Source organism: Drosophila gunungcola, unplaced genomic scaffold, assembly GCF_025200985.1.
Source record: "Drosophila gunungcola strain Sukarami unplaced genomic scaffold, Dgunungcola_SK_2 000022F, whole genome shotgun sequence".
In the NCBI taxonomy this organism is placed as follows: domain Eukaryota; kingdom Metazoa; phylum Arthropoda; class Insecta; order Diptera; family Drosophilidae; genus Drosophila; species Drosophila gunungcola.
Window position 1 is genome coordinate 333,152 of NW_026453202.1, and position 21,405 is coordinate 354,556.

The 21,405-nt window shown below is 41.6% G+C and overlaps 1 protein-coding gene across 2 annotated transcripts in view; it reads right to left on the bottom strand.

Moving 5' to 3' along the window:
- Window positions 1-2,497, bottom strand: part of LOC128263851 (double-strand-break repair protein rad21-like protein 1) — a 95,395-nt gene extending 92,898 nt beyond the window's left edge. For both annotated transcript variants that reach the window (XM_052999126.1, XM_052999125.1), the window contains exons 1-2: window positions 2,155-2,497; window positions 1,810-2,100 (exon numbers count right to left, since the gene is read on the bottom strand). In XM_052999126.1, coding sequence (XP_052855086.1) covers window positions 1,810-2,100; window positions 2,155-2,412 — 549 coding nt within the window. In that variant the 5' untranslated portion in view covers window positions 2,413-2,497. The remainder of the gene's footprint in view (window positions 1-1,809; window positions 2,101-2,154) is intronic.
- Between the last annotated feature and the right edge of the window lie 18,908 nt (window positions 2,498-21,405).

Consider the following 21,405-nt stretch of genomic DNA (forward strand, 5'->3'; position numbering starts at 1 on the left):
AATAAACGCACACATGAACCCGTGTATGAGAATGCATGATTACGCATACATACAAAGACCAATTCAAGCGCAGGGCAGCCTTCTTCAAAATGCGCCTCTTTGCGACTGAACGATCGAACTCGTGCAATGAGTCCGCGAGCATAAAAATGAGAATAAGAATGAAAGAGCAAAAACCCCGAATGCACACGAAGCGCCGGGCCCTGCTGCTGAGAACCCCGGGAGACTGCCGTTCGCAAAATTTTTTAAAAAGCGTATTTATTTCATTTTCCTTCACAACATCTTACATAATTTATTTTGTTATGTTGAAGGTGCGATCTTCACGACTTTTTTACATGGTTAAGAGGTGTTTTTGTTTGATACGTAAGAGGTCAATAGAATTCATTTTTAAAAAGTCAAGAAAAAAGTCATTTAATGGACATGAGTTTAATAAGAAACCTAAAGTAATTTGTAAATCAACATCTAAAAAATTCAGAAACAGCCACAATTCAAACATTTTTTGCGCAAATTGTTCCATATATTATCTCTTTTGACTTAAATGACGTTCAGAGTTTATTGACCATATAAAATAACGGTCTAAAGACGGTTTAAAATAATCGACAAAAATCGAAATAAATAAACCCAAAAAAACAATTGGGAAATAAATTATTCAAATATATTTAAGTTTTATCATTATATATATGGAAATAGCACTACTTTTATTTTGACCGGGAGGAATTAGTCATCATTTCAGAAAATGATTGATTTCAACAAAATAAACTACAAACGAGCCGTTAATTTTCAAACTTTCAGGATCCATGTATTTATCAGCTTTACGCAAAAAAGTCTCGAAACATGTGTATTTTAACTAGATGTCCAATATTTACTTAAAGGGTTTTTTATAAAATTTATATTATAGAACAAAAAAGAATTTTAACCACAATTACAAAACATTTTAAGATGAGGGTCTATATAGTAGCAACCTTTGTAATATAATAAAATGTTTGCAAGGGAAAGGAAGAAAAATGGTCACTTAATATATTTTAGGTAATATTAAAAAACTAATTTAAGACAATTTTTTTGAAATTATTATGCAAAAACACAGCAAGGCTCACGCAGAGCCCAAAACGAGCGAGAAAAAAAAATTTTTTTAAAATAAAGGAGTCTTGAAAATCTCAAACGTAGATTTTTAATTTAGCTTCAAAGACTTCATCAACTTATTGGGTTAAACATAAATGTGGTACTTAACCATAGCAAAGCTTTATCTAAATTCGTTTGGCTTTTTCACCCTTCGAAATCCCTTAAATTTTGACATAGTTTTCTTAAAGCGAAAAACGTCAACAATATTGCGAATTTGGCTTATTAATCTAGTGCCCGTAAGTAATTGCTGCTGATTTTACAGAAAGTTCTAATGATATCTTTCTAGGTGTAGATCATGGGGCTTTGAAAATAGCATGTGTACACATTGCGGAAATATTCACAATGTCAGTCCCTCATTGGAAACTCACGCAGTGTTTGTGCTTGTGTTCTCATTTAGTTAAGGGTGAGGCGAATATAAAACAACCACTATTAACTTAACAAAGTAGGATCACAAAAGTAAAGCTTATCAAGTGCAATCGTGGGTGCCGACTGGTAATGACGATACAGTACATACATTTAGGAAGAGCTCAGCTAAGACCAAAGCCCATTTTCTTTTCCGAACAAGAAGAACATTTTGCCCATTTCAAAAAGCGAAAAGCTTCCGTTTTGCAACACCTGGAGCAAAACGCAAAGCACTGTTCAAGAGGAATTTGAAAAACTTTTTAGTCTTTATATATTAAAATACAAACTTACATTGATATTTGACGGTATGGATCCTCGCATAATTTCTGGCGTTTCTGCTTCAAAACCAATATCACCAAAGCCGTCATCCTGAAGGGAGAGCGACAAGCTGCCGTAATCTTCTCTCATTGTTATTTCGTCTGCTCTGGATTGGTTAATAGAAAATTGTGCTTCAATATCTATATCGTTTAGTTCGGGCAACGCAGTATCAAAGTCATGAAAAACTTCAGGCAGGGTTATCGCATTAACATTCGCTTCTCTGTGACCTTCTGGTAGGTCGACCATGCCTGGTCGAAAAGCCATCTACAAACAGAAATATTATGTATACGTACGTATTTCATTTCAAATGGAACATACCTTAATCTTAACAAATGCTTCATTGCAATCAGCTAATAAATATTTAGCTTTTCTTGAATAAATGCGCACAACTCCCAGCAGCAAGTGGCCAGACGTCCTTAGCGCCAATTTTACTTTAGGCTGCAAAATGCCTTCAACCGATTTTTCAATGTTAGTTTCAAACACATGGGCTTTTGTAATCTTTTTGTCCCAATGTGCAGCTAACCAGATTCTAGCCAACGGGCCTTTCTTGGCCAAAATAATGTGTTCATAGAACATTTTAATGCATTAATAGATTTTATTTTGTTTAAGTTGGTGTCGGCTTCGTCTCAGGCTTCATCTCCCGAAAATGTTTATTTCCATAGTAAACTATCGATAACATCTGATGCCAAGGTAGCAATACGAAATATCGATCTTTTAATGCACTTCCTGTACTTGCTTTTATGCCCTCTTTCCACACAGTCCATCCGTTGGTAACGGGTGTGAAACTCCGATTTCCTTAGAGCACATCCACCATCCGATTTCAGCTGATTTGAACAGCTGTCGCTCGTCAATATGTAAACAAAGTCAACAAGTCAGCCATCTTTGTTTATCTTTTCATGAGCCACAGCTGTTCAGATCAACTGAAATCCGAAGTTGGATGTGCTCTGTTGAAACCGGAGTTTCAAACTTTTCAAAATCCATAGGTTTTTCAGGGCTGCAGAGTTTCACATTTGTTCAAATTTCCAACCGTTTCCAACGGATGTGCTGTGTGGAAAGCTGGCATAATGCGCCAAATGAATCAGGCTATAAGTTATTCCAAACTTTAATTTTGCTGTTCTTAACTACAGCTTTAGTATTTAAATATCATAAGTCATAAAAAGACGAGTAGTTGAAAACGAATTCGGACATCTTAAGGCAAGGTTTCGTCGGTTTCCCAATGTTCAACACAATGTTGCACAATCTGGTAAACATGCACAGCCTCAGCATCAAGGCTGGAATTTTACAAAAAACAAAAAGTCAGCAGAAGCTATTGAAGAATTTTTTGATATATAAACAATTTTTTTTATTATAAGCAATTTGTACTTTGTACTTTTTATTGTATTAAAACCATAGCTCGCAAATAACTGTTGACCGTGTTTTTCCTTACGCTCTGCTCGCGAAAATAAGCAAAAAACAGGATCTTCCTTTGTTTGCTTTCTGAGCAGCAGACTTTTTTTCTTTTCGTTTGGTTTTCGTGAGACGCTCTCTTACCAAACATTGCACGATGAGAAAATAAAGTGATGCTCGCACATTGAGACTTACTAGAACCAGATTGACTGAAAAAGTCAGCGCAAACGGTCTCAATCGAAATTTACAAAGCCAAGTGACGCAAACACACATGCGAAAGACTTTTCTTGAATTGTCGTTCAACAGCAAATGGTCAGAGCAAAATATATCGGAAAAATCTGCTCGTCGTTTGACCGCGGACAAAATATTTATAAGAACAATGCAATCGGTTGCTCTCGTACTTTTTGCTCAAAATCTGAGTGCAAAACACATATTTTGCAACGAATCGCTTATGGCCTCTTTCGACACAGTCCATCCGTTAGAAACGGTTGGAATTTTTAACAAATGTGAAACTCCGGTTTTCACAGAGCACATCCACTTCCGATTTCAGCAGATCTGGTCAGCTGCGGCTCGACAAAACGTAAACAAAGTCAACAGGTCAACCATCTTTGTTTATGTGTTGATGAGCTACAGCTGTTAAGATCAGCTGAAATCGGAAGGTGGATGTGCTCTGTGGAAACCGGAGTATTACTTTTTTTCAAATATCCCAACGGTTTTTAAGGGATGGACTGCGTGGAAATAAGACTGCACCGCAGAAACATCGGCTAACTATCGCATAAATTAGTCCGTCAAAGTCCGTCAAATGTTAACGGCGGACTAACTGGGAAGTTTTTGGAACGGCAAAACCTTATGGACCATCCCGTCAAGGTGGATGGATCTCCGTGGAAATACTCTATTAACAGTTATTTGCGAGCTATGATTAAAATTAAACAATTGAACAAGACCCTAAAATATAAAAAAAAATTTCAAACTATTTAAAACGTTAAAATTCTAAATTCTTGTATGTTGCATTTTTAGCTGAAGTCGTCTGGAATATACCAAAATAGATCGATTCGTAAGCAGCTTGCGCTATCGATAAGATTCACCCACTGTTGATAGTTGGAGAGGATCTAACGATTTAAATTTAGGAGTTAAAATAGATAAGTTAAACCACCGGGAACCACATCTAAAGGGCCCCGGAAGTTTAGGAGACTCGTGAACAGAGAATACTTACCTGGCGGACCGCATCAGCAGCGATCCGATGCAGCAGCAGCAGCGATCAGCAGCAGACTTCATCAGCAGCGATCCGCAGCAGCATCAGCAGGGATCCGCAGCAGCAGCGGTCAGCAGCAAACTTCATCAGCAGCGATCCGCAGCAGACTTCAACAGCGGCAGTTCGTAGCAACAGCTGCAGACTTCAGAAGACTTGAGCAATTGCCTCAGTGACGGCCTCATTGGGTGATTCCCAGCGTAAGTCCGTTTCGGGAACGAAAATTCTAATCTGGAATTAGAAGCTTAATTCCGCACCATAGCTGCGCATCCAACCATAATTGGGTGTCGCGAAATTTAACGACGAATGGGATCTGTTTAGCATACTTACCTTTTCCAGCACGTCACTTCTTTTCCCCTAAAGCTCCTCAGGATTAGGTGACCCGGTTGGCAAACGCTTCCGAATTGGTGCCGTATTTTTAATTCCTTGGCTGTTTTGCCAAACACTTATAATTTTTTTAGTGTCTAAAAATGTCCCTTGATTTGTTGCTGCTTTGAATCTCATCTTGGTCTACAATCGTCCTTAAGTGTAAAGTGAGTAAGAATTAAACCTGAATGTATTTTATAATTAATCTTACCCGAAATTAAATTTAAACAAACTTCCGAAATGTTTGTGTAATTTACCTTGGGCGGGGAGATGAGCCGATCATAATCCACCAGGAATAGACTCCAGTCTGCCGGAGATGGGGTGTGACTCCAACATTACCCTTGGGGAACCCAAGGAAGGGTGGTTGCGTTGTGGCAGTGACGCCAAAGCCACAAATTTCGTCCAATTGTCTCTTTTTTTTGTGTTTGCTGCGACACCCGTTAGTACCGTGGACTTATTTGGCCGCCCTCGCTATTTTCACATCTATTGATTACTACATTACATGCAAATATAATTATCAAAAGCGTTACCGCTTTTTTTTCTTTTTTTTTGTGGTTTAAGATGCCGCAACACCCGTAAGTGCCGTGGTGAACGTAGAAATCGCCAAGCTATTGGTTTTGTTACTGGTTGGTTATTCAGATGCTTATCTTAATATTTTCGAGATATTCAATTATAATTTGGTATGAGTTTGTTGGTTCGTGTTTAAAAAAATTGTAAACGTCGTGGTATTTTTTCAGTGTTGTGTAATTTTGTCTTGCAGAGTTGTATTTTTAGTTGTCGTGACTGGACTTAAGAATTGCAATTGCGCTGTTTCTGCTATCCGTCAAGAAGGCTTCGCGAGTTATGCCTACCGAAACGACATGGTCGAGGGCCTTATCAATCGCTAACAGTTCGGCCGATAGAGACGACAAAATCTATTTACTATTTACTAGCTATTTACTAGAAACGCTGCGCTTTAATACTTATCTGTAACTGACCCGTCTGTGAAAATGATGTCAAAGTCCCTATTCATAAGAGATCCCATTTTTTCCTTAAAAATTTGTAAAATACTAGCTGTATTCATATCACATTTGTTTTTGGCTGTTCCCTTAAAGAAATCTTGGTCTACCCTTATTTTACTATTATGTACAGGTAATGGATCACAGATTTAAACTTGATCTAGGATATGTATAAAGTCTTTATATAATTTGGCATAACCAACATTAATTTCATTGGCTATTATTCAAATTATTCAAATTCTGTACTCGGATATAAGTTCGGTACCGTTGTACACTTTATTAAGCCGAGTACGCGTCTAAGACAGAAATTTGTTTGTACTTTTATTTTATCCATTGCTGTTTTGGACATTTTGATAAATGAAGAACATGCATATTTTAGCGTACTTCTAAAAAACGCTTTGTAAAGCAGAAGTCCTTTCCTGGAATTTACCCCGAAAGTGCATCCACCAAGAAATTTTAGAAATGCACATGTTTTTTTGCTGATGATATTGCCTGTTCAATGTGTGCGCATGGAGAGTTATTAGCGGCTACTATTTGTCCTAGATATTTGATTTGCACTACATCTTTAATTGGAATTCCCTTATAAAAAACTTGAAGCGGCTGTTTGCGCAGATTAAAGTGAATAACGCTGGACTTAGCTGGATTAAAGGATAAATTTAGCTCACTACACGCTATTTCAAACTCTGTTATTTTTTCTAAAAGTATATCCGTTGCTCCTGAAAAGGTAGCATCGAAACAAACCAGAAAGAAGTCGTCTGCGTATTGAAACATTTCGTAGTTTTCGTCATTCAAACTGTGAAGATTTGCAGTGTATAGATTAAACAAAGTGGGGCTAAGGCAACTACCTTGGCAGACTCCTCTATCAATTTCAAGGCGACTTTTCCCCTTGACAAGAACTCGCTTCCTAAGGAAGTCAGTTAACCAGGCAACGTGGTGTTGATTGAAGTTGAGATTTTGGAGTTTGGTCTCTAAGATTCCTATATCGACACTGTCAAAGGCTTTTTGCAGATCTAAACATGCTGCCACTACCTGAAGTCCTTCTCATTAGATCATTTATGTACATAGATGTGTATCTTGTTTCCTAAATGCATACGATCCGTTCGGAAGCAGCCTATTTTGTGAGATGTGGTGATCTAACTTGAGTTTAATCTTATCTTGTTATCTTAAAAAGTACACTTAGCAAGCAAATTGACCTATAGCACTAACCATACAACATATAGACTGGTCATTTCATACAAGGCATTTGGACACATAAAAACGGATCGCGGGAGGTCCCCCGTGCTCACAGCAGCAGGTCCCTGCACTTCGTGTACGTTCGGGTTTTTTGCTCTCTCATTCTTATTCTCATTTTTATGCTCGCGCACTCATTGCACGAGTTCAGTCGTTCAGTCGCAGAGAGGCGCTTTTTGAAGAAGGCTGCCCTGCGCTTGAATTCGTCTTTGTATGTATGCGTGATCATGCATTCTCATACACGGGAGCATGTGTGCGTTTATTTCATATCGGCGCATCAAGAATATTTTTGTCTTTTGTCACTTTTTAAACTTGGTACCCTAAGAATATATTGTATAATATATTTTTTTTAATATTTCAGCACACATTTTATTATTGTTTACAAATTCAAATCAGTGGTAGCAGTAAAATGTTTTACATATATGTATGTATTCGAATTTATAGAAATCAGTCCACTGAGATGGGAACAGGGCATATCGCAGTCGTATCACTTGAAAAAACCGACTGCTCCTCAGTGGTTGAGAAAACTTCAAACTAAACCAGTTCTTGTCGATGTTTTGCGAGCGGTTGGTGCCTGCACACCCTACTGACGATTGCTTTTAAGGGGAGCGGGCTTTTAGGACACTTGATTTAAATTTTATGTTTGGTGATCTTTGGTTGATTTATTTTTTAATGATTCGCAGTGTTATTTTAATTGTCTTTAAACAATTCGTTATAATCCAAGATATTGGTACAATTAAAATCTAAAATTATTATCATTAAAATAAATTATTATCATTAAAAAAATGTGTATTTTTATATTTGTTCCATTTACCTTTACAAAAATATAAAAAGTATTTTATTATTTTTTTCTTGTTTAAAGACAATTAAAATAACACTGCGAATCATTAAAAAATAAAAACAACCAAAGATCACTTAACATAAAATTTAAATCAAGTGTCCTAAAAGCCCGCTCCCCTTAAAAGCAATCGTCAGTAGGGTATGCAGGCACCAACCGCTCGCAAAACATCGACAAGAACTGATTTAGTTTGAAGTTTTCTCAACCACTGAAGAGCAGTCGGTGTTTCAGTGACACGACTGCGATATGCCCTGTTCCCATCTCAGTGGACTGATTTCTATAAATTCGAATACATACATATATGTAAAACATTTTACTGCTACCACTGATTAGAATTTGTAAACAATAATAAAATGTGTGCTGAAATATTAAAAAAATATATTATACAACATAATATTCATATTTTTATCATAACCCAATAGTAAATACGCCCATATTCTTAGGGTACCAAGTTTGAAAAGTGGCAAAAGTCAAAATATTCTTGATGCGCCGAAATGAAATAAACGCACACATGCTCCCGTGTATGAGAATGCATGATCACGCATACATACAAAGACGAATTCAAGCGCAGGGCAGCCTTCTTCAAAAAGCGCCTCTCTGCGACTGAACGACAGAACTCGTGCAATGAGTGCGCGAGCATAAAAATGAGAATAAGAATGAGAGAGCAAAAAACCCGAACGCACACGAAGTGCAGGGACCTGCTGCTGTGAGCACGGGGGACCTCCCGCTATCCGTTTTTTTGTGTCCAAATGCCTTGTATGAAATGACCAGTCTATATGTTGTATGGTTAGTGCCTATAGTTATCTATAATTGATGAGTCTACACTTCTTTTTGGAATTGGTACCACGTTTATCTCCTTCCAGCTTTCTGGTATTTGGCCTGACAGCCATACATTGTTAATAAGATTAAATAATTCGGATTTCTTTGCAGAAGAGAGCATTTGTATCATTCGATACGATAACTTGTCTAGTCCCCTTGCTGAGTCAGGCTTTCTTGATGCTATAAATTCAAAAAAGTCATCTAATTCAAAAGGATTTCGGACATAAAATAGCTGATGTCTGTTTGGGTTGGGAGAGACTGCTATTGTACATGTAAAACTGTTTGTCTTCTTCTTCAGACCAAGTGTTGCCAGTTCGTTTAATCTGTTTATATTTTTTAATTCTATTCCAGATGTTTGGGCTTTTCGAGATTTCATTAACAAATGATTAAAAGTTGGATTTTCTTTTGTTTCTTATGTAGTTTTGAAGTGACTTTTTTGCCTCCTCAAAATTTTTGGAGCGTTAGAATTTCTGCCTAGCAGCATTTCTTAGACGAAAAAGTTTTTCAGCTTCCTTACACCACCATTTTTTGGGTTCGTAGTTATATTTCCCTGTTTTTTTCACAGTGTTTGACTTAATTGACGCTTCTAGTGACTTGGTTATAGGTTCTATACTGGTAAAGTTGGTGTTTTCGAATTCAATTGCCACTTTGTCGTGGAGAATTTTAAAAGTATGTCGGAGATGTATAAGAAGCAAAATGTAAATTAAGCTGTAAAGCATTGAGAAAGAGAAAGAATATAGAACAAAAGAAACTAAGCAATGAGTAATTTGTAGTTCCTTTTATTTGCATAATTGCTGAGATCGAGGATTGAGATCGAGAGAGAGATCGAAGATAGAGAAATACACGTTGACCGCGACTCACTGCATATCAGTACCATAATGCAACGGGAAGAACAAGAAAAGTCTCAGCCTCTGACAAGTATTTACTTCAGTACTGACATTATTAATAACAATTCCAATCGGGGAATGATTGCTGTTGGTAATTTTAACTTTGGAGGAACTCCATGTGATATTTAAGTTCCTTCTGTTACAAAAGGTGAGACCTAGTACCTAGAAATGAACAGGACTGAGTGAGAAGGTTGGGGAACCATCATTTAGGCAAACAAAACCAGCATCAAGCGCTACTCTTTCCAATGTGTGACCCTTGGCATCGCTGTTCAAGCTGTGGTTGACTTCGCATTAAAGTCACCTCCAATAACGGTGGGGTCGGCCAATGTAGACGCGTAGTTAAAAATGTTTTTAAGGCCCTGTTTTAGATCGGGTACTGTGGTGGTTGGGATATATAAGCTAAATATATTAACATTCTTCTTAAGATATAGAGTTTGAACTCCAATGTTTTCTACTAGATCAAATGATTTTAGAATTCTAAACTTGAGAGCCGTCCTCTCTTGGTTTGCAATAAAATTTGATATCTGGGATACTACAATCAGTATTATCCTTAACCCAGATTCTGAGAGTAAAGTTATGTCAACGTTGTTATTTATTAGATACATATTAAGTAGGTGCTTGTTGTTAAGTTTGTTCAGGCTTTGAATGTTGATTTTAAGAATTTTCATTACGGATTACAGTTAGAGAATAATTCAAATGAACTGGCACTCTGAAGTGCATCTAAATCCGCGTTGCTCTTGTTCACAAAGTCCCTGATGTCAGTTAAAAATTGTATAACTATTGTGTTTCTACCTACTTCATTTCCTGTGTTACCAATAAACTCCGTGATTTTCATACATAAAGCATTTGGTGTATCCTGAGACACATTGGAACAAGTCTGAGCAATGGAACTCAGATTGTTCATCCCGTTCGCTTTGGTTGGCTGATTCTGCTGATGAATTAAGAGTACTGTTTGCCTGATTAATTTGCCATGGTGGCGTGGGGAAAGATAACTGATCTTCCATCGCAGGCGCTCATCTGCAAAATAGGGATGGGTATTTCTTACTCGTCTCTTGTATAGTAAGGTTTTCTAATGTCCTAGTTTTCTGAATGGCATACGCTTTCTTCCTGGCTGAACAAGATGGAGATATAGCCACGTGGCTTTCCTTGCAATTGGCGCACTCAACTTTTGTGCATGCTTCTTCTTCTTTGTGCACAGAACCACACTTTAAACATTTCTACTGTCCCTTGCAATGTTTTGCGGTATGTCCAAAACGGAAACACCTGAATCACTGCACGAAATATACATACGGCTGAATTTCCACCTTTGAGTACAAGAATTTAAACTCCTTTGGTAGTTGCTGCCCATCAAAACTTGTTTTGACCCTGCCTGTGGAAAGAAGTTCATTCTTGTTGTTTTTATCCTTTTTCATAATTCTGCAACATCTAAAATAAGAATCTGTGAGGAGATCTAAAAGCTCTTCATTTTTAAGATTGGTTGTGAAATGCTTAAAAATCTTCGGAATATAACCCTATCCTTCTAACTCATTACAGCTTGCTAGATTGTTTGCTAAAACGGCCTTTTCAATCCCGCCAATTTTTAGCTTTTTCAAAGAAGCCGACATTTGAAATTGATTAATGGCTTTCCTTTGTGCAGTATGGCTTAGCTTGTCTATACAGACCACGAACGGTCCTTTATGATTTTCATCGTAGCAGTTCTGAGAAATAATTTTTATTGGACTTACAGTTTGTTTATGGCTTACACCCGGTTTTTTCCATTCTTATGTTCCTTTAAAGTTTCCATTTTTGTGTTTGTACCTACTTCATTTCCTGTGTTACCAATAAACTCCGTGATTTTCTTATATAAAGCATTTAGTCTATCCTGAGACACATTGGAACAAGTCTGAGCAATGGAACTCAGATTGGGGCGGTTTTAACAGTTTTCTTTACATCCTGTTGCCCTTTGCTCCTTGTAGCAATAGTTGATGCGACATAAGTTGGTTTGACTTTCGGAATGGTACCACTTGGTGGTGGCTTTTCGTTTTTCTTTTTCAATCCCATTTCAAAGGAATTTTGGGCGCGTTGGCTTTTCCTCCGAAGGCGTGAGCTTCCTGGAAATCCAAGCGTTTTTGGAAACAACTATCGAAAATTTTGCGGCCAAATAAATTCACACGGCTTTGAGTCAAAACCTTCACCACTGACGGCTAAAACGCTAGTGTGTGTGTTTTTTTTTTTTTTTTTTACTTTTTCTATAAACTTTTGTTTTGATTCGCAATGTGATGGTAATCGTCATGACGTCCGATGAGTCGGAATCGATTGTTCGGACTGCAGGGCATAAGGGGTACTCCGCCCTGGGACTCCGTGGATAACCGGTACTACTCTTGTACCGGGACTCTTGTGGACTGGTGGAGAGGAGTCATTTAAATTTTATAGGAAGAACGGGTGGCGTTTCCACCAGAGGGAGGACAATTGCTTCCGGGCACAGTTCACAGGGTTCAGCTGTGATTTTTTTGGAGATGATGAAGTTGATGAACGAGGTGTTAAGGCCTTCATCTCAGCGGCCTCAGCTTCCCCTGTAGAACATGCTGAATTCGATGGGCACCGCAGGAGCTCAAGCCCCTGGCCAAGCCCCCAAGGTGCGGTACCAAAGCACACACAGGTGGCCGGCACGGACGCTTCCAGGCCACCTCCGCCGAGGGTGCCACCCAAACCGCCGAGGAGGCTGTTGGATTTCCAGGAGTTGAAGAGCAGCAGTCCAGGGTATCCTCCGGACCACGGAAGGCCGCGCCGAAACGATGGCCCGGCACGAAACTGGTAAATTGAGGACTGCAGGGCGTCAGATTTCCTCGGGGAGCCGCGCCTGTATGCCAATGTTGGGCCGGTGGCTGCCAAGCAGCAATGGCGAATTGAGCTGTGGGGCGTATCCTTCGACGGTGAGAATGAAAGGAACTCGGTGGAGGATTTACTATTCCGGTTGGAGTTTTTGCAGCGGCAGTGCCAATGCCCGTGGCAAGAGGTGCTCCGAAACTTACACGTGCTGCTGACAGGGCGGGCTCGGGAGTGGTACTGGGTGCACGTGCGTCACTGCAGTGTGGACAGGACAGCCTCGCTGATGGATAGGTTCCGATGCCACCAGACGGAGCACGATCGGATGCATGAATTTCTGCAGAGGGAGCAGCAGCCTGGAGAAGGAGTTGAGGACTACGTCCACGCGATGCAGCAGCTAGCGTCCCGCCTGAAAAAGCCACTGTCAGAGCGACAGCTGGTTAAGATAATTAAAAAGGGCTTGAGGGAAAGCACAGCAAGATATGTATATGCGATGGAGGTGCTCACGGTGGATGAACTACGGAAAGAGCGCTGCGAGGTGGAACGAAGTTTTGGACGACGTGGGCGGACCACGTAAACGCAGCCGATGCGGTATCCTCCGGCAAATAAGGCCAAGGTTAGCGAGGCTATTGGCCTAGATCCTGGTGAGGATCCTGCGAGGCACGAGGTGGACGAAATGCGGGCTAAGCTCAGGAATCCGTTCCGAGTGGGCTGCTGAAATTGCGGAGCCGTGGATCACGGGTTCCGTGACTGCGCAGCGACAGAACGCAGACTGTTCGCAGGCCAAACAAATATCTCCCAAACATCCGGATTGTGCGGCTGGGCGATCCGATGGCGAAGAGGATGCGTCCTGACAGGAGTCCCGCAAGTATGAAGAGTTGGTAGATTTAAATAAATGTTTACTTTCTAAGAATAGTAATAAGTCCAAATTATAATACTTACCCTATGCAGAGAGGATGCGGCGGTACTTAGAGATCAGGAACAGGATCTTCTCAGAACATCAGTTAGGCGGGATGCGTATAGTGTCTCGCAAGGTTCAGAAGGCCAGGGCTGCCGACGCGAAGCAGTGGCCGCCGTGAAGCGGAGTTTATCGCGAGATCCCACACCATTCGCCACAATCTGATTCCTGAACAAGCAACTGACGGGATTGTTGGACACTGGAGCGAACGGCATCTGGAGAGGATCGGTCGATCATAGGACGGGTTAAGCTACCTGCGGAATACCGGGGACGGACAGAGCACATTCTCTTTTATTTATGTCCTTACCTGGAGCAGCCAGCTTATTTTGGAGTGGATTTTTGGCAAGCATTCGGATTGGCTCCAGCAATAAAAGGCCACATCGATCACGAAAGCGTAAAGAAGGCAGAAGATATACACGCTAGGAAGATGGAGCACTACGCTGACGTCGAGCATGACGACGAGGAGAAAGCTGATCCCGAGTCCTGAACGCTTTCCAAAGCCGATAAACAAGAGCTGGAGGAGATCAAGCAGCAGTTCTTGACTTTCGAGAGGGATGGCTTAGGTACCACCAGTCTGGAGAAGCACACGATTGAGCTGATTGACGGAGCCAACGTGTTCTAAGATCGACCCTATCCTATGTCTCCCGCGAAACAGAAGGTGGTCGAGGACGAGGTCGACAAGATGCTAGCGCTCGGGGTCATCTCGGAAAGTAAAACCCCCTGGACCAACCGCACCACCGTGGTGTCAAGGTCTGGAAAACACCGGTTCTGCTTAGACGTACGTAAGCTTAATGATTATACCATTTAAGATGCTTACCCGTTGCCCATTATTGACGGCATCCTGTCCAGAATCGACCAAACGCATTACATTTTCAGCGTGGAGTAGAAGTTCTGGCAGATTGAGTTGCACACGAAAAGCAATGAATACACAGCATTTACGGTTCCTGGTCGGCCTCTTTACCAGTTCCGTGTGATGCCTTTCGGACTCTGTAATGCATCACAGAGGCTGGTGAGACTCATGGACCGAGTAATTTCAGCTGAAATCCGCTCGAATGTGTTCGTCTACTTGGATGACTTGCTAATACTAGCGCCTGACATGAGAACGCACTTGAAGTATCTTCGCCGAGTCGCTGAATGCCTGATAGCAGCAGGGTTAACCATAGGTCTGAGTAAGTCGAAGTTTTGCTTTCTTTTGCTTTGACCTACCTCGGCTTTATAGTGGGTTGACTTTGTCTACGGATGGATATAGGGCGTGCAGCAGCTATAAGGCGGATGCGCGAGCCAAGGCCCATGAAGGAAGTGAGAGTCTTTCTTAGAATCGCTGGTTGGTACCGTCGGCTTATAAAGAACTTCGCGACGTTGGCAGCTACGCTCACGGAATCCTTGAAGAAGACTGAAAATAAAAAGTTTTCTTGAGTCCAGTAGCACAGCTGGCAGTAGAGTCCTTTTTCACACAGTGCAGTGCATCCCAGATCGGAGTCTGTGCAGTGTTGTTTCAGTGGGATGAAGATGGCCAGGAGCAAACAATAGCGTTCTTTTCGGCCAAGATGAATCGTCACCAATTTTACTACACCTTCACCGAAAAAAATGTCTCGCGGCCCTGCTGGCCATCCGAATGTTCCGGCCGTGCGTCACGGGTCATGTCAGCTTTAAGTGGCTTATGTCCATGAAAGACCTTTCGGGTCGGATGGCTCGGTGGTCATTGCCGCTCCAGGGATTCCACTTCAACATCGAGCACAGGAAAGGAAGCGAGAACGTCGTGGCAGATACCTTTTCGCGTTGTGTTGAAGAGCTAACGGTGAACCCGTCAGAGTTGCTCGGTTTCGAGACCACCGAGTTTGCTGGGGAAGAGTACTGGGAGTTGTTGCAAGAAGTGGAAAAAAAGTTGGCCAACCTACCTGATTTGAGCATAGTGGACGGTTTCATCTTCAAGAGAGTCTCTTCTGCAAATTTGGATGACGAGATGGAAGGCTTCGAATGGAAATTTTGGATTCCCCACTTTTCTGAAAGCCATAAAAGAGGCATCGGCCTCAAATGTAGTGGAGTTCCTCATTCACGAAGTTTTTTACAAGTTCGTGGTTCCAGAAATAGTGCATTCGGACAACGGCCGAAAGTTTACGTCCAAAATCTTCGAGGAGACGATGGAAAGCTTTGGCATTACGCATATCAAGACGCCAGGCCACTCTCCGCAAAGCAACGAAGCGGAAAGGGTAAACCAAAGCGTGTTGGCGGCGATCCAAAGCTATTTAGAAGAAGACCATCGAGAATGGGACGCGTATCTTCCGGATCGCAACGCGATTCATTCAGCAACCGTCCTTTACCGTATTCGGACATGTTCCTGAACGGAGCCAGCTACAAGTTGGCAAGGAAGTTGAAGTCGCTATGTGATCACGAAATGGCGGGGATGAGAACGTCTGAGAAACTCCAAGTGATCCATGATAAGGTGCAGAAGAACGTCGAAACTGCATACGATCGGAGTCGCCAGCGGTACAACAAAAGGGCTGGTACGTTTCTTGCGAAGCCGGGTCAGGGAGTGTATGCGTACGAGCTCGAAGATCTTCAAGGAGACCGATCAGAGTCTACCATGCCAAGGACATCAGGTTGTGAACTGGAAATAGGAACAACAAAGTACACGAGCTCAGAATCGGATTGTATCTACTTCCCGTCAAGCGTTTGCCCCGCGTTGGAACTACATCTTGGTATCGAGGCCAGCTGAATCCTGTTAGTCCAAATCCAAATGCTGCCGTGACAACTGTCCCACCGCTAGTTATCGGCGTCTCCTTGCCGCCTGGTCCATGGTTTTACCATTCGAAGATCGGTGCCGTACCGTTACTGCCTTCTACACATGGCCCACCGCTGCTCTCTTTTATTGCCGTCTCTCTCTGACCCTCCCTGTCCTTGTCTGGTGCTCAGGGCACCACTTTCTCTCGCCGCACTACCGTTACTACGGGCGAATTCGCCGCGTAACTGGTAACTGGTAGGCCACTGCTTGCATGCGTTTACTATGCTTGCTTTCTAACTTGTGGGGAGTTATTCAACTCCTCACATTCTCCCCTTACTTCGGGAACGAAAAAAAAAAGACTCGTTGTTCTCTCTGCCTTGATACACTCCATATTCTGACATCCTTCCCTCGAAGTGTCTTCTCCTCGTACTTGCCTTGGTTTACTTGTAGCCCTCTAGTCAACTCGTTCTTCCAGGTGGTTCCCACGACGCTCACAGCTCCTTCTTGAGTTCCACAGCGCCGATCCTCCTTCCAGATTTTGAATCTTCCGCACCAGACGTTTTCTCATAGACTTTTGAATTCCCGCCCCAGACGTTTCCCCATAGACTTTTGAATTCCCAGACGTTTCCTTCGTTGACTTTCTCGATTTCCGTGCCTTGTCCTCTCCGTTGGATGGTCACTCTACGCCGTGCCGATCGGTCTACAGCTGATATCGGTGTTATCGATATTCTTCAGTGTGACTCTCCGTTGTATGGTCACTCTCCGCCAAGCCGACCCGATCGACAAAATCGTACAGTGCCAATCGGCCGCTATAAATCGAAGCGCCCCCATCCCTTTGTTTATGGTGACTTCGCACAATGATATGATAAGAGCAATTTCCTATCGATTTGTTGTTTACTTATTGTCTCTTTCCTTCAAAGCTTGGCCCAGGATTGCAGAGTTGACCTGTCATGCCCTTGGGGCCGGGGTCAATGATCCTGCTAGGTTCATCACTCTCTTGCGGCGTTCTGCATTTAGTTGGCAAGTGGTTTGTTTCCCTGATGACTCTGGCTTCATGACCGACGCAGAATCCTTTTGTATTGTTGTCACTGTGCATCATTGTGTCCTGCGTACTATAAGGACTCTGGAACTTGCCCGACGCTATAGTCCGTCTTTTTGTTGTTGCATGCTTGTGATGTCGTGCCTTCTATAAAGACTCTGGTACCTGCCCGACGCTTTAGTCCGCTTTTTCTGTCATTGAATGCTCGTGTTATCCTGCGTTCTATATAGACTCTGGTATCTGCCTGACTCTTTGGTCCGCTCTTTTTGTTATCCTGCGGTCTATATAGAATCTGGCATGTGCCCGACGCTCTAGTCTGCACCGCTTGTTGTTGCCTGCCCGTGTTGTCCTTGCTTGTCTGTACCGAGTTCTTGTGTTTGTTGTTTAAGCTCACTCACGTGGACGGTTCGTTCCTTTTGTGTTTCCTTGTGGCGGATTCTACAAATGACTGGTGAGACGAAGTCTATCACCGTATACGGTCCGTCATATCTCGGCGCTAGCTTTGCCGTGAAACCCTCGGCTGCCTTCGACAAATGGTGCTCCTTTGCCCAGACCGTGTCCCCTATTGCTGGATTCCACTGCCTCCTTCGTAAATTGTAATGCCTGGCTTGGTTCTGAACAGCTTTCTCCATGTTCCAGCGCACAATTTCGAAGATCTCCTTCATCTTGTTGGCCTTATCTTCAGGCTTCTGCATTCCTGTGCCGATGGTTTCCCTGTCGTACAGGGCGCTGGGCAGCCGAGGCTCTCGAGCCTCCAACACGGGGAGTACCCTGTTTTTTCCGACGTACTTAAGTTTACCGCTAGCATAATCTCCGGCCACTTCTCTACGCAATTCTTCTGGTTCTGTCCTGCAAACTGAGCTATCATGGGTTTAACGGTTCGGTTTGCTCTTTCTGCCGGATTTTTCTGCGGTGTATATGGCGCTGTGAATTGTTGCTTAATGCGATTATCGCTGAGGAATTTCTTGAACGCTTGGCTGGCAAACCACCGTTGAGGCTCCGAACCTAGCGATAATTCTTTCTCGGAACGCCTTTTGAAGTGTTTCCACTTTGAAAATCTATCTATCAGCACTAGCAACATCTGGTTACCATGCTTTGATCTTGGTAATGGTCCGACAAAGTCTGCGCATACTGTTGCCCATGGTTCCTCGGGTATCTGCGTCAGCATCTTCCCAGCTGCCTGCATCTGGTTAGGTTTGTATTTGAGGCATGTCTCGCATTTTCATACGAGTCTTCACTGACCTGTCTTCTTTTTCACCATGACAATCGGGGAGCTGTACTTCTCGAGTGTTCTATGCATCCTTTCTCTAGCAACTCGTCGACTTTCGCATTGATTTCCCCTTGAACAGTTGGATTTTTCGAATAGAATCTCTGTTTGATAGGCTTGTCGTATTTCATGGTTTAATTCGGCTGGTATCGCTGGCCATTTCCCGCTCTCTGGCAGCACTCTATGCTTCTAACCCCCACCTTACCGCAAATCCAGCAGAAAAGTAGCCGCTGGTTTCGGCATCCTCGCTCCCAATGTCCGTGATCGGCACACCGTCTGCAGGCTTCATGTGGGTTTACGACGTGCGTCTGTAACCTTTGGGCTCTCGGTGCTGCGTTGGGTGGTCTCTGATTAGTAGTAGGTGGCCTCCATAACGTAATATGGTGAAATTAGTTGTTCGGAGTCCATTGGCGTGGTCCGTCGATGTGCGCTTGGTGTTCTCCGTCTTCTTCGCATTTTCTACACGTTACTTGTTGTGGTTCTGTTGATTTGTTTCGCGAGACTTTGTTTTCTTGTATAAACGCTTCTCGCTCTTTCTCGAGTTCCTCATTCTCATCAGCCAGCGCCATTAGAGACTCTAGATCCTCTATCTTATACGTTCTCAGGGAAATCCTCAGATCAGGCGTGTAGTTTTCCGAGCTGATATAGTACCAGTGTTTCCTTTGGGGAGTAGCCGAGTGGTCTCTTCATGGTCTGCATGTCAACCATATAGTCCTTGAATGACTCTCTGAATCCCTGTTACCTTTGCTTGACCTGGTCTGCGAGCTTTGAGAAGAATCCCCTTGGTAGGAGTTAAGTTTGGAAACTGTCGTTGAACTCTCCCCATGTCCTCCAGTGTTTTTTGTTTGAAATAAACCACTTTAGGGCCTTGCCTTGCAGCAGTTCTGGCATGGCTCGGGGAATGAGGTTCAGGTTCAAACCGTGTGTGTCTGCTGACCATTCTACTTGTTCCAGAAACTTCAGCGGTTTTTCCGTGCCGTTAAACTTGAAAGACCATTCCCTGACTTGCTTTGCGACTTTTGCATAGTCTGCACTATGGTTTTTTTTTTCGTTTTTTTTGGCATAAACTCTAATTTTAAACCTGTTGAATTGAAATTTGGATTGTATACATTTTATAAGCTCCCAAGATGGCCTAACAAGTTTCAAATGATTTGGGGCACTATTTCATATAGCTGCCATATAACCCATCTGGCCTATTGCAAAAAAGCTCTATTAAACATTTTTATTTCATATTTTCTTTATATTAAATGAAAAAAAAGCAATTATCTAAGATCACATTTTAGTATTAATCTCCATTATTAGTGCCTCATTCTGAAAGTAAAGATTCATTTTACAAAATTTTAAATAAGTATGGTTATGTTACTTACTATAGAAGTTACTCAATTTTCTTCTAGTTCAAAGTATTCATCTTCTGAAGCAATAACCTCAAGTCCGTCCAGTTCTTCAAAATCTTCGTCGGACGAATTCTGTGTGGAAACTGGATCATAATTTTCATATTGAATTTCCAAATGTGGTGCTTGTAGTAGAGATATAACTGCTGCTGGTATGGTTTTTTTTTTTAATTGTATTTAGTCGATCCTTTAAATATGTACTGGACATCAATGGATCAGAAATATCCATGGATCTAATGAAAATCTGTAATATTGTCTAATCGACTACATTTTCTAGCGTGACCTCTTCTATCGCTCTTAAATAATTTATTTCGGGACTCTGATGTATGTTCACTAAGGCATCCTACAGGAACTGAACAAGTGTCTATTATTTGGTAGCCATGCACTAAGACTTTGTGAACAGTGGGCGACATCGGATACCAAGGATATTTTTTGTGATATGCCACAAAAACATTAGCACAGAAGTCCTTAAACTTTTCCGAGTTTATTTCGTACTCGCAGTTAATTGTTATTAGAATTGTATGAAAACGTTGTAAAATATCATAATCAAAACCAAGAATTGATGAAAGTAAAGCTGCATTGGAAAATGCTCTTCTTGCATTGTGGCCGTCATTGGAGTTTCCACTGCCATTTGAAAGAGGCTTGTCCACATTTAGGCCCATTTCTTTAATCATTTTTAATTGTAAAAGCCTTTTTCGTCCTTTTAGTTTAGGCTTATCGCTGTCCTTGACATGCCATGTGACCAATATACTCGACAAATATATTTTTTTCTTTAAATATATACAAATATATTTGCATGTTGCGAATCTGGGCATCCAAATTTTAATTTTCTTTTAATATAAGAGAGGTAGTTTCCTTAATGAATTCAATATTCAATGGGCGGCAAAATCTAACAGATTGCGGAGTCTTATTGAGCCAAATAATTTCTTGCGTTTCATTTGTCAATTTCAATGGGACAATTGTAGTAACAAACAGTGAACTGTCAATTGAAGGATTATCGTGGATCTGGAAACTCTGTTTGTATAAACTCTGGTTGGACGAACCATCATATCCTCGTGTTGCAATTCAAGAATGCGGGTGATGTATGATCCAAAAGATTTTGCAATGATCCAAGTGCCTTATATTCAAAATATTTTAATTTAGAATTAAGTACGGCCGGATATGCCGGGTATATATCACATCCGTGCATTTTTCCATTTCGTTGTATATTTATATACTGACGTTTTGTAAATCCATTTTCCATTAAAAATGCAAGGCCACTGTCACCTGACATTTGTTTGGGCTCATTCTCAGCTGCTTTTAAAACAACAGATAAGTCTTTTTCGTTCGATTTTTTAGCTGAAACTGTGGCAGCATGTATGAGTAAGGGAGATAAGTTGTTATTCTCCTCTGAAAGTTCCGCGGCAAATTTTCTTTTCAGAAGAGGACCAGCGATTTCGTAATCACATTTTGGGCGACCCACTTTATTTGCCATTGCATAATGACCAGTGATTTCTATGAACAAGCTTTTTCCAAGCCATTTTGCGTGCTTTCCCTTAAATCTTTCTAGAGTTGAATTACATTTAGACAAGTGTTTATTTAAATAACTAACAAAGGATTTCACTTTTTCCTTAA